The sequence below is a fragment of the Anolis carolinensis genome, chromosome 5 (genome assembly GCF_035594765.1).
Source record: "Anolis carolinensis isolate JA03-04 chromosome 5, rAnoCar3.1.pri, whole genome shotgun sequence".
In the NCBI taxonomy this organism is placed as follows: Eukaryota; Metazoa; Chordata; class Lepidosauria; order Squamata; family Dactyloidae; genus Anolis; species Anolis carolinensis.
In genome coordinates, this window is record NC_085845.1 from 37859140 (window position 1) to 37874910 (window position 15771).

General features: G+C 36.4%; 1 protein-coding gene across 9 annotated transcripts in view; it reads right to left on the bottom strand.

Moving 5' to 3' along the window:
• The window catches only part of sclt1 (sodium channel and clathrin linker 1), a 54164-nt gene that overhangs the window by 23057 nt on the left and 15336 nt on the right, over positions 1-15771 (bottom strand). For 8 of the 9 annotated variants that reach the window (XR_010007036.1, XR_010007035.1, XR_010007037.1 and 5 more), the window contains 10 exons: positions 14793-14858; positions 14076-14146; positions 13032-13122; positions 12141-12232; positions 10320-10497; positions 8142-8240; positions 6967-7038; positions 4566-4640; positions 4175-4320; positions 927-1119 (listed from right to left, as the gene is read on the bottom strand). Coding sequence is in view for 6 of the 9 variants with exons in the window: in XM_062983654.1 (XP_062839724.1) it covers positions 927-1119; positions 4175-4320; positions 4566-4640; positions 6967-7038; positions 8142-8240; positions 10320-10497; positions 12141-12232; positions 13032-13122; positions 14076-14146; positions 14793-14858 (1083 nt within the window). In the remaining 3 variants the exon portion in view is untranslated. The remainder of the gene's footprint in view (positions 1-926; positions 1120-4174; positions 4321-4565; positions 4641-6966; positions 7039-8141; positions 8241-10319; positions 10498-12140; positions 12233-13031; positions 13123-14075; positions 14147-14792; positions 14859-15771) is intronic. The other variant, XM_062983657.1, reaches the window with a different exon arrangement.

The following is a 15771-nucleotide window of genomic DNA, read 5'->3' on the forward strand; positions in this document are numbered from 1 at the left end:
TTCTAAATACAGGGAGACATCATTATAAGGGAGAAAAGAAAGAGAAGGGCAAATGTGTCTGGTTGGTTCAGCAGGACATTCAAAACTGTTAGGGGAGGAACAGGGCTTAAAAGATACAACTGAAAAGAATATGACGTTTTGCCTTATCAGGTGACATGCAAGGGCTAGACCCAATCACAAATAATGGTTCTTCCATGCCATTCTTAGAAAGCATGCTCTTTTTATCTTTTTCTCACACACACGTGTAAGACAAGTAGCAACTATATCAATGGTAGGGTTGGAAAAGAAATTATGATACATAATTTGGGGTATTATATTTAGTTGGATTGTATATTGTATATAGGAAATATTTACTATTCCATATTTTTGGAATAATGACAAAAGAAAATAGTGCCCAATGGGAAGGAATTATATGTATTTAACACCTGTATATTCAGTTTTATCTCTATGTTTTGCTTCATCAGAACATCAAATAACTTTATCTAATAAAATTATTTAGGCTCTGACAAGCAATCTTTAAACAATGTATATAATGCACATTGATCTAACAGGATCTATAGGCAAATCTGTGTATCTTAAGAAGTGTAAAAAGAAATAATGAAATAAAAATTGGGATGAGAAATTAGATACAATCGACCCCTTTATATACACATATTGTGTGTCCATGGATTCAACCCTCAACTGTTTGGAAAAATGTTTTTCCAAACGACAAACCTTAATTTTGCTATTTAATGTAAGGGGCATCATTTTACAATGCTATTGTTTATAATAGGACTACAGAAATCACAGATTTTGAAATTAACAGGGGTGCCCTGGAATTAAATCCAAGATACCAAGGGCCCTATGTACTTCAGATCCCTGTAAACAGCTTTCTCCTACTAATAACCTATGAAGCAAAATCTGAGGAGTTATGTAAACATTAATACCTTTAATTTGGCTGCTTGCTGTGCCTCCATGGCTAATTTTCTCAATTCCTCCATTTCTTTTAGAAATCGTTCATTCTCTTGCTGGAGTTTTAAGCACTCTTCACTGACAGTGCCACAGTTCTGTCTTTCAGAGTCCAGAATACTTTGCAACTTTTGGATCATTTCCTGACAACGGCTTATCTCTTCCTCATAGCTTAAAAAAAGGAGAATCAAGAAACAAAAATGGCATACAAAGGCAAACAAACAACTAATACCTTTTCCATAAATTACTTGCTAATGCTTAGAAATATCAGCCTATTGTGCATCAAATGACTGGCACTTAGCATTAACATGCGTTATCTATTAGACAAAACCCAAGGATTGGCATCTATTACATAACCCAAGATATGACAGCTCCAGATTTTTGGATAGAGCTTTTCTGCAAAAAAAAAAGAAAAAGAAAAAAAAAGAGTATAATCAGATAAGGGCCCCAGATTGGCTGATTTTGCCAAGCTCAAGAAGATATTGGGTGGAATTTATTTATTTATTTACAGCATTTATATTCTGCCCTTCTCACCCCGAAGGGGACTCAGGGCGGATCACATTACACATATAAGTCAAACATTCAGTGCCTTAACATAGAACAAAGACAGAGACAAATGCAGGCTCCGAGCTGGCCTCGAACTCATGACCTCTTGGTCAGAGTGATTTGTTGCAGCTGGCTGCAGCTGGCTGCTCACCAGCCTCCACCACAGCCCGGGCCTAACACGGAATTCCATGGTTAAGAGATGCTTAACAAAAAAGACAACTATGAAGTGCATACGTTTATGAAGAAGAAAATAGCCTCATCACCAGCATCATAAAAAATCCCATAGACAAAAAAATGAGCAACTGCTGAAAGATCCAATGTGGATTCATAGTAAAATAAAGGAACAAGTGAAAAGTAAAGAAATCATGTAGAAAAAAATGGAAGAAAGGACAAATTACCAAGGAAAAGTACACATATGTAGCCCAAGTTTGCAGTACAGCGTAAGGGAAGCAAAAGCTCAGAAAAGAGACTGGCTGGGGAAGGGAGAAACACCACAGTTTTTAGAAATATTTGAAGCAAGACAATGATCAAGGAAGAGGTGGTGCCACTGCTCACTTAGGATGATAAAATGCTAACAGATTAAAGGCCAAATTACCCAATAACTATTTTGCTTCAAAATTTCCCATCAAAAAGAGATGTTTCAGTGCATCAGCAGATAGATTTAAAAGGAATTTAAATTACAAATAAAGATTTATAAGGAGATACTAAGGGATCACATAATTAATCTTTAAAAAGTTCAAATCTGCATGCACAGATAAACTGCGAATAACAGCACAGAAAGAACTTACTGTTGCACTCGCTAAACCACTTGTATTACTTATTAGAAACCTTAGCAAATAGGTGAAATGCCAGAGGACAGGAAAAGAACAAGCATTATTCATTGTTTCCAAAAAGCAGGGGGTGAGGGTGACGGATATCAGAGGAACCACAGATCAGTCAGACTGACCGCAATATCATGAAAAATACTAGAACGGATTATAAATGAGTTAGTCTGCAAATATTTGGGTGACAATGTAGTGATTAGTAGGAGACAGCATAGCTTTGTGAAGAACAAATTGTGCCAAATGAATTTTTCATCTTGAATTATTACTAAAGAAGCCAATATAATTTTAGGCTGAATAGATGAGAGTATACTATGTAGCTCAAGGAAAGTATCTCACTTGGAATATTGTGTCCAAGCCTGGGCATTACAATTTAAGAAAGATATTAACAAGTTGAAACATATCCAGAGGAGGCTGAACAAAATTATAAAAGGCTTGGAAACCATGCCCTGGGTTTAGTGGCCATATTTTTTTGGCAGTTTGGGATGAAATTGGGTGGAAGGGAGACTGGGAACAGCTGCATGCACTTTCCCTTGGGAACAGGGTGGGGAAATGACAGAATGGGAGGAGGGAGGGAGGTGATACGCAGATCTCCAGAAAAGACAGAGGGAGTGTCATCATGTCCAAAGTTGTTTCCTCTACCCCTTCCCAGTGCTCTTGCCTCATCCCTCCACACCTGGCTCTATCTCCTTTCTTTCTCCCATTCTGCTCCTTCAGTTCACCCTGAAGGCTTGCCTAACTGAATGCACAAGGAGACACATGCTTGCCTTTCCTTCCACCCGCTTTCCCCCTACACTAGCAAGTGAATGCACAAGGGAATGCACACACCCTCCAATCTCCTGCCCAAACTGTGATTTCAAGTCATTGTGTATCTGTGGTACTGAGAGATACTCCACAGAGGGGCGGGGGAGAGGGAACGACGACGGACAAACCAGATTCCCCCCCCCCTTGTTTCTTGCTCACAATCCAGACATGTGAATAGCAGCATGAACAGGCTGCACACCTGTAACTGTGATTGTTCAAGTGGTCTCATATAAATGTGTCTTTTGCATATTTAAAGCCACACAGAAAGTTATAGAGCTAAGTAGTTTTTGGCAGTAACTCTCTCCACCTCAGATTCTGGAACAAAAAAGCTATTCCCTTCTGTTTCTTGATCCACTGAAGTTATGGATTTGCAGAAAGAGAAGGGAAGATTGTGTCAGGTCACAGATGATCACTTGAAAAATCACAGTTACAGGTTAATGGTCTGCTATTCTTTTTCATGATCTCTGCACCTCACACAAGGGTGACCAGCAAGCTTGCACCAACTAGTGAGTCAGGTCAGTTGGGGACAGACAGCAGTTTAATGGTCTATTACTAAGGAATACTTACTTGGTCACTGGAGAAGGCAACAACACTTTGTGAAGTGGAAGCTAGTAAGAAAAGACGAAAACCACCAAATACCTGGGCTGGTCAGGTTAAGAAAGCCACAGCCGTGAGTTTGTAGGAGTAGTTGATGACCAAGGCTACTGGAGGTGATTGAAATGAACTTGATACAAATAACAAATTACTTTCTACTTAATTATACTCTAGTTCTATTATTGCCTGCAATCCAAATAGTCACATGGATCATTCTACGTGATCAGTATGCAAAGGATTTTGTAGTACCTTTGGAACAGAGAAAGAATGTAGCATAAACGTTTAAAGATCTAAATCTCAAAGGTGCACCTAAACCTTAACATAACTCTTTAAATTAAGGGGAATGATAGATATGAATAAAAACAATGAATATAAAAATGTACAAGCAGAAAAATCTCAGTGGAAAAGACTTTACACAGATTAACTACTGAATAATGACTTGCACACAACCATTTACTTACTTCATTTCCAAATGTTTGATTTTGTTTTGTGCTGTTTGCAAACTCAGCTGAAGCTCATCTTTTGCCCGTTCAGCAATCAGACTTCTTTGGTAAAGTTCTTCTTGTTTTCTATAATCACCTTCATTTCCTTTTCTTTCACAATATATCTATTAATTCATTTACACAACAACTTTTATTATTTTTCAGTAAGAAATCAATGTTTCACATGTTTTTTCATCCACTGCAAAGTTTAGTTTAATTAAACAGAAATGGGAATCCGCCTATTCCAGTATTTTGAGCATCTGCAAGGGTTCTACACTTTACTTGAAAATTTTATTGATGAATTGTGTTGCCTTATAAAACTTAAATAGAATCAATGCGTGAAAATTACACAACAGAAAATAACATTCACCTTCGCTAGTTCTTCTTCCACTGCTCGTCTTTCTCTAACAGCCCGCTCAATTTGGCTTTGCTTTTCCCCACATTCCTACCAAGGAATCAAATAGTGAGTATTCCTTAAAACAGAACAAAACAGCAAGTCCTGAACAACTATATCTGGTTTCAGCCATCCATTAAGACAGACAAAGTCAAATGTTAAAATACTTGCCTTCTGTTCTTCCATACTAACATATTAAGGCATTATTACCCTTACCTGTTAATATATCTTGAAAGAATGCTTATATTTTATGTCATGATTTCTCTGCATGCCAAGAATGCTGACAGTTCTTATGAACAGCACAGTCTTATTTCTTTATACAGACTTCCCTATATAGACAACAATTGTTCACTTTCTGTTATTGTTTTTGTCTCCCTCCACTTTTGAAAATCTTAGAGATGTCTCATTATGTGTGTACACACAAATGTAAGTACAGTGTTCCCTCACTACTTTGCGGTTCGCTTTTTGCGGATTCGCTATTTCACGGTTTTTCAATAAAACTCTAAAATAATATTATAAATCACAAAAATTTAAAATTTACAGCTTAAGGAAGGGAGGAAGGAGAAGCCAAAGGGAGCGAAAAGGAGCCCAAGTGGCAATGGGAGGAGAAGGAGGTGATTTATCAACACACAATTGGTTGATAAAGACTTAAAACAGTGTATAACTACTAAAATAATGTACAAATCTATAGCGTCCCTACTTTGCGGATTTTCACTTATTGCGGGTGGTCCTGGAACCCAACCCCCGCGATAAGTGAGGGAACACTGTATTCAAAAATTAAAAACTATGAACTCCAAAACACTTCAGATTTCAAACATTTTAGATAAGGGATACTCAGCCTGTATATCAATGCTGAAAGTCTGTAGGAGGCCAATCCACCATTTTCCTTAGAGCTAAAGGATTCCTTTGCATTTTTCAGAATCAGAAGAATATAAGTGGAAACATCCTTTCCTCATCATCTTATAACATTGTGCCATATTCCTAAAGCCACTAACAGGAATGTCTTTAGTGTGAAGCATTTATCAGAGAAATGGCCATTTGCTTCACTGACTGCCTGCTGAGACTATGGATAAAATGGTTTAGCATTAGAATTTTGGTCTCCCGCACTGCTCATTGGCACAAGGGATTTAACCCAGTGGTTGTGGATTGTTCCTTTATCCCTCTGAGAATCAATAAGTATTTTGTCTGCACTGGAATATCCCACTTCAGTGGGGCAAAGTCTTGGAACTCTTCTGATAACAGAATTTCCATACTACTAGAAATTGGTTTTGTCAAACAGAAACTGTTCTCTGGCCCCTTTCTGATTTTGTGTGACCATCTTTAAATAATTTGCTTTTTTGTGATTCATACATTTTAGGCAGAAAGCATTTATATTCTATAATTTATAAAAGATAGGCTGAAGTCTTCATTACTGAGCCTTCAAGGAGCCCTCTGAATCAAAGCAAAACTGTCATCATTATTGTCCGGCAGGATTTCATTGTCTGTATTATTCATGTCACATGCAGTGTCTGAATCATCAGATAAATATATTGAACATCATTTCCCTCCTTAGATGGCATCTAATTACACATATCTTATGCTAGAACCTTTTTGGTAACAGGCTCTTCACTCACACTGAATAGCATAGCTTCCCCATGCACATTCTACCCTGCTGGTTGCACAAATATGCATTGAAATCTGCAGAATCTATTGATATCACTTTTGAATTAACTGCATCTCCTTAATTCACATTAAGCATTAGCTAGTTAAAATTACAGTAGAGTCTCACTTATCCAACATAAACGGGCCGGCAGAATGTTGGATAAGCAAATATGTTGGATAATAAGGAGGCATTAAGGAAAAGCCTATTAAACATCAAATTAGGTTATGATTTTACAAATGAAGCACCAAAACATCATGTTAGACAACAAATTTGGCAGAAAAAGTAGTTCAATACGCAGTAATGCTATGTAGTAATTACTGTATTTATTAATTTAGCACCAAAATATCACAATATATTGAAAACATTGACTTCAATAATGCGTTGGATAATCCAGAACGTTGGATAAGCAAGTGTTGGATAAGTGAGACTCTACTGTATATATGAAAGAATTGTGTTGCTAATAACAAATACTGATCCTCAGTTACAATCTCCCAATTAGTCAAGTCCAAGATTTTTCTGAATGTCAATACCTCTGAACATTCCACCAGCCCTACAACTGGCATTGGCAATCATTGGGAGATCTGGCTAATGCACTTGGGCTAATCTGAACACAGATTGCAGAATGATTTAGGAAGACTGTTATCCATCAGAACTCCATACTGTGAGAGAAAATTCCAACCTCTCGCTTTTTTGTGGTGTCTAATAGTGTAAATGAAAAAAACCCCAACAACATACCATCTGAAGTGCCGTAAGTTCTTCTGATAACTGGGAAATCTGCGTGTTATATCTTTTTCTTTCATTTTCTACCTAGTTTTTTTTTTTAAAAAAAGACTGATCACTATTTCAATGGCTGCACAGTACAATACTACATTAATAATAAATATGTACAATGAGATTTAAAAGAGAGACATGTACAGAAGGATAATATTAAAAGAAAAAAATAGTTAATCTGTACATCACAATACCAAAACACAGTAGTTCTCAGGCTTTGAGCCTCTAAGCTGCTTTGGACTTCGTTTCTGATCAATACTAGACAGGATGGTCCATAATGAGGGGTTCTGGGAGATGAAGTCCAAAAATCTAGAGAATCCAAGACAGGGAACCCCAGTCCTAAATGACTACTACAGGTAAAATGTTGAAAGTAAGACATATGAGAAACATCTCTTACACAATATGAAATGCTTGACATCAATTCTTGTTTTGTTGTCCATATTATTATAGTATATTAAAAGGCATAGACAATACAATGATGGAAAAAATGTCTTTCCATTTTTCAGAAAGCCAAAAGGTAATGAACGTAGTCATCGTATTGAAATCAAAGACAGTAACTGAGTGTACTAGTATTTCAGAACTTACTAGGGCTCAAAAATGATTTCAATGACAACATTAACAAGATTGATCATAATATTTATGTCGCAACAGACTTTTAAGAAAAGACAATAATGCTTGGTAAGTGGAAGATAAATGAGGAAACCCATGTTACAACTGGAATGATTCACTTAAGAGGGTCGGGGACCTGAGTCTGCAAGATCTGGGTTGCGGATCTTAGAAGACTCTCATTCACAGGGTTGCCGTAAGTCAAAGTCAGCTTGACTGCAAATAACAAATGCCTTTCGGACGTTAAGACATCTGCTGCTGAATTACAACTCTGCTAATTCTTAGATATTTCAACTTATCTGCACTGTATTTATAACCCTGTTATTTCCGAATACTGTATTTCCCAACATGAAGACCACAGAATAAGAGGCATGCCCTTAAAACTGTCACAATAAAGCTGATAGTATTGACTGCACTGAAGTAAAGGAAGATACATGTTGCATAACCTAAAGTACCTCTAGAACATGAATTTATAACAGTCACCTTAGGCTCCAAAATCCCAATTTTATTTGCAGAAATTAAGCATGACTCACTTCTTTCCTAGTTCTTGAAGCAGCATCCTGAAGCAGCTGAGAAACTGCTTCCTTCATGTTTTTTATTTCCTCTTCTTTCTGTTTTTCAGCTATCATTGCCTGTAGTGGCAGGATAAAAAACAAATATCCCACTAAAACAAGCAATTCACTACAGTGAATAAATTGTTACAGACTTGAAGGAACTTTTTTGTGGGATAGAAAACACAATGGTTTCCTAATTGTACCAAAAAAACCCAACTATTGAACAATCGTGCTTCTTGAGTTTTGGTAATGTTTTCATATCTTACTTGGATTATTTTAACCAATGTTAAATGTGTGCTGTTATTTTATATAACTTAACTTTTGGTTACTCCCATAGTGGAAATACAAAGAGTATATTGACTACTCTTGAATATAGGCCAGGATCAATGTTATGCACCTGAATTTTCAGGCTTGCTAATATTAATAAGATTTCAATCTCTTTCTAGAAGAAACATATGTGGCAGTTTGGTAATGATCATTACATATGCCATGTTATAGACTTCCTGGCATTATTTTTTATATGAGACATGTTGTTTTATACCTGAAGAGATTACTTGTACAATAGATTACCTCTATGATATCCAAAAATCACAGCATGTAATGCTCATTAAAATTATGCATTATTAGAGAGGTTAGGATTCTTATTTCTGAGATGCTATGGAGAAAGACTTTTTAATGCTATTTCACAACCAATCACAAAATCTTCAGTTCTTCGAAAGAATGCATGCCATTATTGGGTTGCATTACTAACAAATATTAAAAATGTCCCAAGGCATATATTTTAAAAATGTCTATTTTACAATGATAGAATAGATGTTCTAGGGATGATCTTCTATTAAAATGAATAAAATTAAATAGATGGTGGAATATTTTCTTCCAACTTGATGAATAAAATGTTTATCTCAAGGTTTCTTTATATATTTATTTTCCCAAAATCAGTCCTAAAATCTATGTAAGTGGAAGAATTTCGCGTAACTGTTATTTGACTAAGAGCCACAGCCTCCAAAGGTTGCCCATCCTGATATACCACAATATGCACTATCAACTCATTACAAATCCATGAGTTGGCTTCCTTTAATCGGTTTTTTTAAAAATGGTAATTCAAAATCCAAAACACACATTGATGGTACTTTTATTAGGCTGGTCAGAAGACGCAAAAGCTATTACATTGGTTTTCAAGTCTGACTATCTTCGTCAGGCGAAGACAGTAAAAAAAGGATGCAGTGACAACAAAAGTGATACTGTTGGAAAAATGTGTAGATCTGTGTTCTCCTGCAAATGGACCTTGAGCTTGTTTGGAGGTTCTAGCAGGGGAGCGCAGCTATCGTATACCCGGGACCACAGCTATTGTATACCCAGGCTTGTCCATTTACTATGGACAAGCCACTAGTTTCACCTATCCTTGGCCCTGCTCAAACCTTACCTTAAGAGAATAATTCATTTTAATCTTTTTATTCTGTATTTGCACAACTACCTAGGAGTAGGGTGGGTAGGCCTGTAGGCCGGGATGCTTTGTATCTATACACGGTTTTACTGTATGTATGGGTAAGTGTGTACGTTTTGTATGTTTCACATGTTTTGATATGGTCAAAATTGACTAATCAATAAAGAGTTGTTGTTGTTGTGTAGATCTGCATATTTTGATTTTGAATTTTAGAGTTTTCATATGGGCAGAAAGTAAAAAAAGGAGAGGTCAAAAAATAACAGGGGCAAAGGCTGAAATAGCTGTTGTCCTACGCCTTCAAGTAATTTCTTATGTATGACGACTCTTAAGAGTTTCTTGGCTGAACTCGTTCATGTGTGGTTGCCCTTCCTTCCTGAGGCAGAGTGTGGCTTGCCCAAAGTCACACATGGCAGCAGAATGGGAATTTAGTCCCTGGGCTCCCAGTGTCCTAGAGTCTTAACACTACCATCAGGGTATAAAAGGCAGCCATGAAATTTCTTTTTTCCATCGTAGCTATAAAGTCTCTTCTGTGAGATCTGTTCTGACTCACTGAAGTGATCTATATTCTATGCTACTTCTTCTGTATTTTATACCGCTCAGATTTTCATGGGAATTCAGACCACAGTGGAGCAAGAAAATTGAAAGTCTGAAAGGTTTAATCAAGTTACATAATATTCAGATATGCAAAACAGGCCTTCCAGAGTTTTGCTCACCTGACTCTTTTGCAGATTAGCTTCTTCTAAGAGTTGCAAGCTATCACGGACCTTTTCCACAGCATCGTATTTCTCCTTTTCTATTTCCACACAACTTTTTTGTAGCTCTTGGATTTGCTTTTCTAAAGTTGATCTATTGGTCCTTAGCTGTTCAGAATCTTTGGTAGCTACACAAAGTCTGCACATTAAAACAATGACCACTTAACAAATAGGAGCTAAGTCTCATCAAAATTGAATCTACAATTGCTGTCAGATCTTGTAACCTAGAGTGGACACAATGCATGGCATGGATCAACTCTTGAGGAGATTGTCCTCAATCTTTCTCTATGTCATGAAATCTAGATTTTAGGTGCTCAGCAATGCTTATTAACAACCTCGGTACAAAATTAATTTGAACAGCAAATTATCCCAAATGAAAATACATGCTCTGAGCATAACACAATATTAAATTACACTTTCATGTCCTACGTGAAGTGTTTCTTTTGTAAAAAAGAAAAAGAAAAGAAAGAAAACTTATTGAAGAGCACCAAAATAGAAATTGTGAATTATTCATTCAACATAAGTTACATATAAACAGAGGCAATTCACACTCAGTTTGTCCCTTTCCTGGGTGCTGAAGGTTGCATCAGGCAGAAAACACTTTTGCTCAAAGATCTTGTTATTCTTGACTGTAACTCCCAATACAGAAACCATTTTCGCATAGTAAAATGTTAAAAACGATTTGTCATCTCATCTAAAGCAATGAACTAATGAAGCAAAAGTTAAGGACAATAGTCATCTATTTGCTGTGAAACCATCAAGGATGACGACACTGCCCTGGAATTATGAACCTTATTAAAACTCTTCTGACTTCAACAAACTTCTAGTTCAGTATAGGTCAGATCACAACTACAACTTTGGCTTAATGTTACTGACAAATAATTGAAACATGGCATGCAATTCCTTTAGTTCAAATAATTTGGTGCATGCCAGGAGAATACTGCCTGGTACAAAATCCTGCATGAAACAAAAAGGACTTGATCTCAACGAGAACATAACCCAAGCTGATGGCCAGTGCATTTATTCACTTTAGACTCAATCTAGTCCAATCTTTCCCTTTCCAACTGATGAGCAACAGTGATCAAATGTAAGAGAAACTTCAATTTGTTTATTATGCTATCCAACGGTATATATAGTGCTATGTCTCTGCTGTTTCATGTTATTTCTCTTTAATGTAATACGGAAGGAAGGAAGGAAGGAAGGAAGGAAGGAAGGAAGGAAGGAAGGAAGGAAGGAGCTGGCACCAAATTAGGAGGGACAGTTAATACTTCAGAAGACAGAGTCAGAATTCAAAATGACCTTAACAGATCAGAGAGCTGGGCCAAATCTAACAAAATGAATTTAAATGGGGGAAAATAAAAGGAGCTACACTTAGGTACAGATATAGGATGGGCGGCACTTGGTTTGACCACAGTCCATGCGATTTCGGAGTCTCAGGACCCATTTACATGAGTCAAATCAGTCAATATGGAGGTAAATAGCCTCTCTGGTGGCAAAATGATGCACAACAGTTAATTGATCACAATACAGCTTTGTCCCACATTAAAAGAAGTCATGGGATACTCTGGAGCTTCCAAGAATTTCTGAAACTTGCCATATTTTGGGAGTGCAAACAGTTATGTCGCTTTCCAGGGACAGTACTGACCTTGCTCTGTTGTTCTGGGCTTTGCAGTTCCACTATATAATTTATTGTTTTAGCTATTCTGTTATGTTATAAGGCCCCTTGGGTCCCATATTGGGAAAGGCAAGGACATAATTCAGATAGATAGAGTAACGTCCTACTTTGTCTCCAGTTGTTTTATGCTAGACTGCAACTGCTGTAAGCGTTTATCAGATGCCTCCTCTCTCTCTTGAGCAGCTAACACCTCTTCTTCCTGGAAGGCACAGAAGTCAAACAGTTTTATTAGAATGTAATATAAGCACATCGAAAATCCATATAATTTCCTTGTGGCAATAATTCCCTGGTTGTAGCTTCACTGGTTGTTCATTCTGTTTCTGAGCACAGAAGCGCTGGCAATTTCCTGCTTCTTGGCAGGGGGTTGGACTGGATGGCCCATGAGGTCTCTTCCAACTACATGATTCTATGATGGCCTTTAAAGCCATATAAAGCTTGGGACAACACTATTTGAAGGATTGGAATTGCCGTTATGAGCTCACTAAAGCCTGAAGACTCTGCTCTCTGGTTCACCAGCTTCTCAGGTTTGTTTGGTGTGAACAAGGCAGTGGATCTTCTCAGAGGCTGACCTCAGATTCTGGAACTCCATCTCTGGGCCTGGATGATTCCATCCTTGCTCTCTTTCTCCCAACAAGTCAAAACATTTTATGTCATCAAGCTTGTAAATACTGGGATGGACTTTCAATGCTGTTTGGTGTGTACAGTTAGCTTTTAAGTATATTTTAATAGTTTAATGAACTGAAGTACTTTTAACTTTACAAACCGTTCTTTAAATCAGGTTGATATAGTTACTCTTATTGATGTTTTTGTATAGTGTTTAATTTCTATTATTTTTAAATGTTGCTAGCTGTCCTGTGAATCAATACTGGGACAAAGTTTGGGTATAAATGAGTAAAATAATAATCACAACAGCAGTAGCAGCATCACTCCCACCACAGGTTCCAAAAAAATAAAAGATGGCTAATTATTTAAATTTTAAACGAGATACTATATTGTACCTTTCTGGCTACTTGGGAACGAAGATCCTCAGTGAGTCTGAGCATTTCATCAACCTTTGACACAGCTGTTCTCAAGTCCAGTTTGGATTGTCTGCATGCAAAAAAGACCATTTTGCATCTTTGATCCATTTGCAATATTTGCTATATTAATAACTATGCTATTGAAACTACTTTTGTGAAGGAAAATGGGCACCACAGTGTCTGTAACCAGTCTGACTCACAGAAAGTATATACAATTGTATTGTGCCCTCTAAAACTATGCCATGCCAGTGTGACTTTCTATACATTGATTCATGTTAGAGTAGCAGCAAATATTTACTGCTGATGTGAAGAAATCATTTTAAGAATTTCTAAGTCTATAAAAGCCTGAACAGAGTTGGGAGTTCCCTAACAGTATATAGCTAAGAACATTCTGGAGTCAATATGCAGAAACCTGCTATATTGCTGTGCTTATTTTCGCTATACATAGGATGATCCCACTAAAATATTTATTCACTGTTACTTATGCAAAGATAAGCAATTAAAGCTAAGGCAATAAATTATTTAAGTTTTTCCTCTGACTGTATGATACAAGAGAATGCCACAATTGCATTTTAACTTATCATGCAATTTAGGAACATATCTAAATCAACTGTAATATGAAAGTTATGGAAATGTAATCCTTCCTTCAAAAAGGCTGTCTTGAACCATCTCACCTACTTTCTTTGAAGCCACATTTACTAATGTTATTTGAATTTGCAAATACACACAAAATAAAATTACAAGAGTTTTAACAAAGCATGATCTAATTAAAATTAGATATGCCTGCAGAGTTTTAGCTTTATATATCTTATTTTCAACATATGTGCACAGTATCATTCTAATATGTTTGAACAAGTGTGGGCAACCTCTACTATAGCATGGGATACAATGCGTGTGGCTGCAGTGAGCAGCTATTAGTAAAAATAGGCTGGTGATTTATTGTTGTGATATAGTTGACTGAACAAAATAGAAAATTATTAGAACTCCCAAAATGTAAGTAAGATTTAGAAGTCCCATTTATACCTCTGCTGTTTGCGCAATTGTTCCAGCTCTACAGTCTGTTCCATTACAGTCTTCAGAAATACTTGATTAATCTAGAAGGAAAATATTTAAATGTACTTCACATTACACTGAAATTACCTAAAGGGCCTCTTTTAAGAAGCATGCTCTTTATTTGGTATCAAAAATCTATTTCATGTATCTCCCTTTAAAGCTATATGAATACCATCTGTATCTTAAGTAACATGATTTTTTTTTAAGTTTGCAGAATTTGTTCCCTTGCCTTATTCTGAGGCTATGAGAATATGACTTTGCTCAGGATCACCCAGGGGGTTTCCATGGAAGAGGGAGGATTTGAACCTTGGTCTCAAATCCTCAAAACACAATTCTGGCTCCTACACAATGTTGGCTCCAAAAAAGAAAATTAAGCCATAATAGGTAAATCAGTGTTGTTTCACAGGGGGAGCTGATGTCGAAGACATTTAAATGACCTTAGTTTACAGAACAAGGACAAGTTGTGTTCTCTAATGACACTAAAATGGAATAACAATGAAGTCCAAGATACTGCACAGCAAATAATAACTATAGTACAGCATATAATCTATGCAAATAAAAAACTGACACTTCTACAGAAAGCACCTGGAATCCATTTAAGAAATGTCTGCATTTGCTATTTCTACTTTTACGAGATATACTAAAACAGTTTCAGACAATATTATAATGGTTCAGTGTTTCACTTACTGACTCTGTTTTATCATTGGCTAAATACAGTTGTTTTGTTAGCTGCTGAAAGCTTGTCAATTGATCCTAAAAAGAAAAATCAGAGCATGCAATTATAATATCAAGGATTTATCATGAACATAGAAATGAATGTTCAAGCTTAACATTTTAAACATTTGAACAATATTATAGCATACACATTACTGCTTGGCTGTTGTTCAGAATTCTCTGACAGCCAGTTAGACATTTCAAATGAAATATACAAACAACATACATTAATAATGGTGTATTATAACTTCTATTTTATCTGTGTGGGTGTGAGGCAGAGAATGAATAAGACACCTGCATAATACTACTTAAAATAAATGGCATTTTCCAACCAGATGTGTGGTACATACATCGGAACCAATAGTTCATTTGTTTTTATAAGAACTGAGTAAGTCAATGGCAAACCATTCTACAATTAATCTCTGAAAATTCTAAGGTTTGTTTTTCCATGATATAGAAGACAATAAAAATGTAGACGGTTTCAAAAGTAAGAGTTCTAAATACATGATAAATGTATTTATTTTGCCAAACACTTTGTTTTTTTGATCTTTAAGAACACATTATGTTATATTTTGAAGATAGCCTCAAATGTGGGTGATAGGGGGATACCTCTTTTTATATTACAGATACACATGTTGTCTGGATTAAAAACCCCAAATATCACCTTCACTTGGGTCAGAAACCTTGTTGGTCACTTGTTGTGTTACTTCTTTTTCTTAATTTATTCTGTCTTAATGCTAGTGCTCAAGTTGGAACATACTTGTGCACTCCACACCCTAATTTCCTCATGTACCAGCTTCATAGGCATTCTCTGTGACTCTTTTTGAATTATCTGAAGAGTTTTGGGCCCTGCAGAGAGAACCAACAGTTGGAGTTGGCTAGATGTCTGTAAAAAACAATTCCTGTCTTCTCTGTAATGCCTATGTAGGGCAAAATCAGGCTAGAAAGAGAT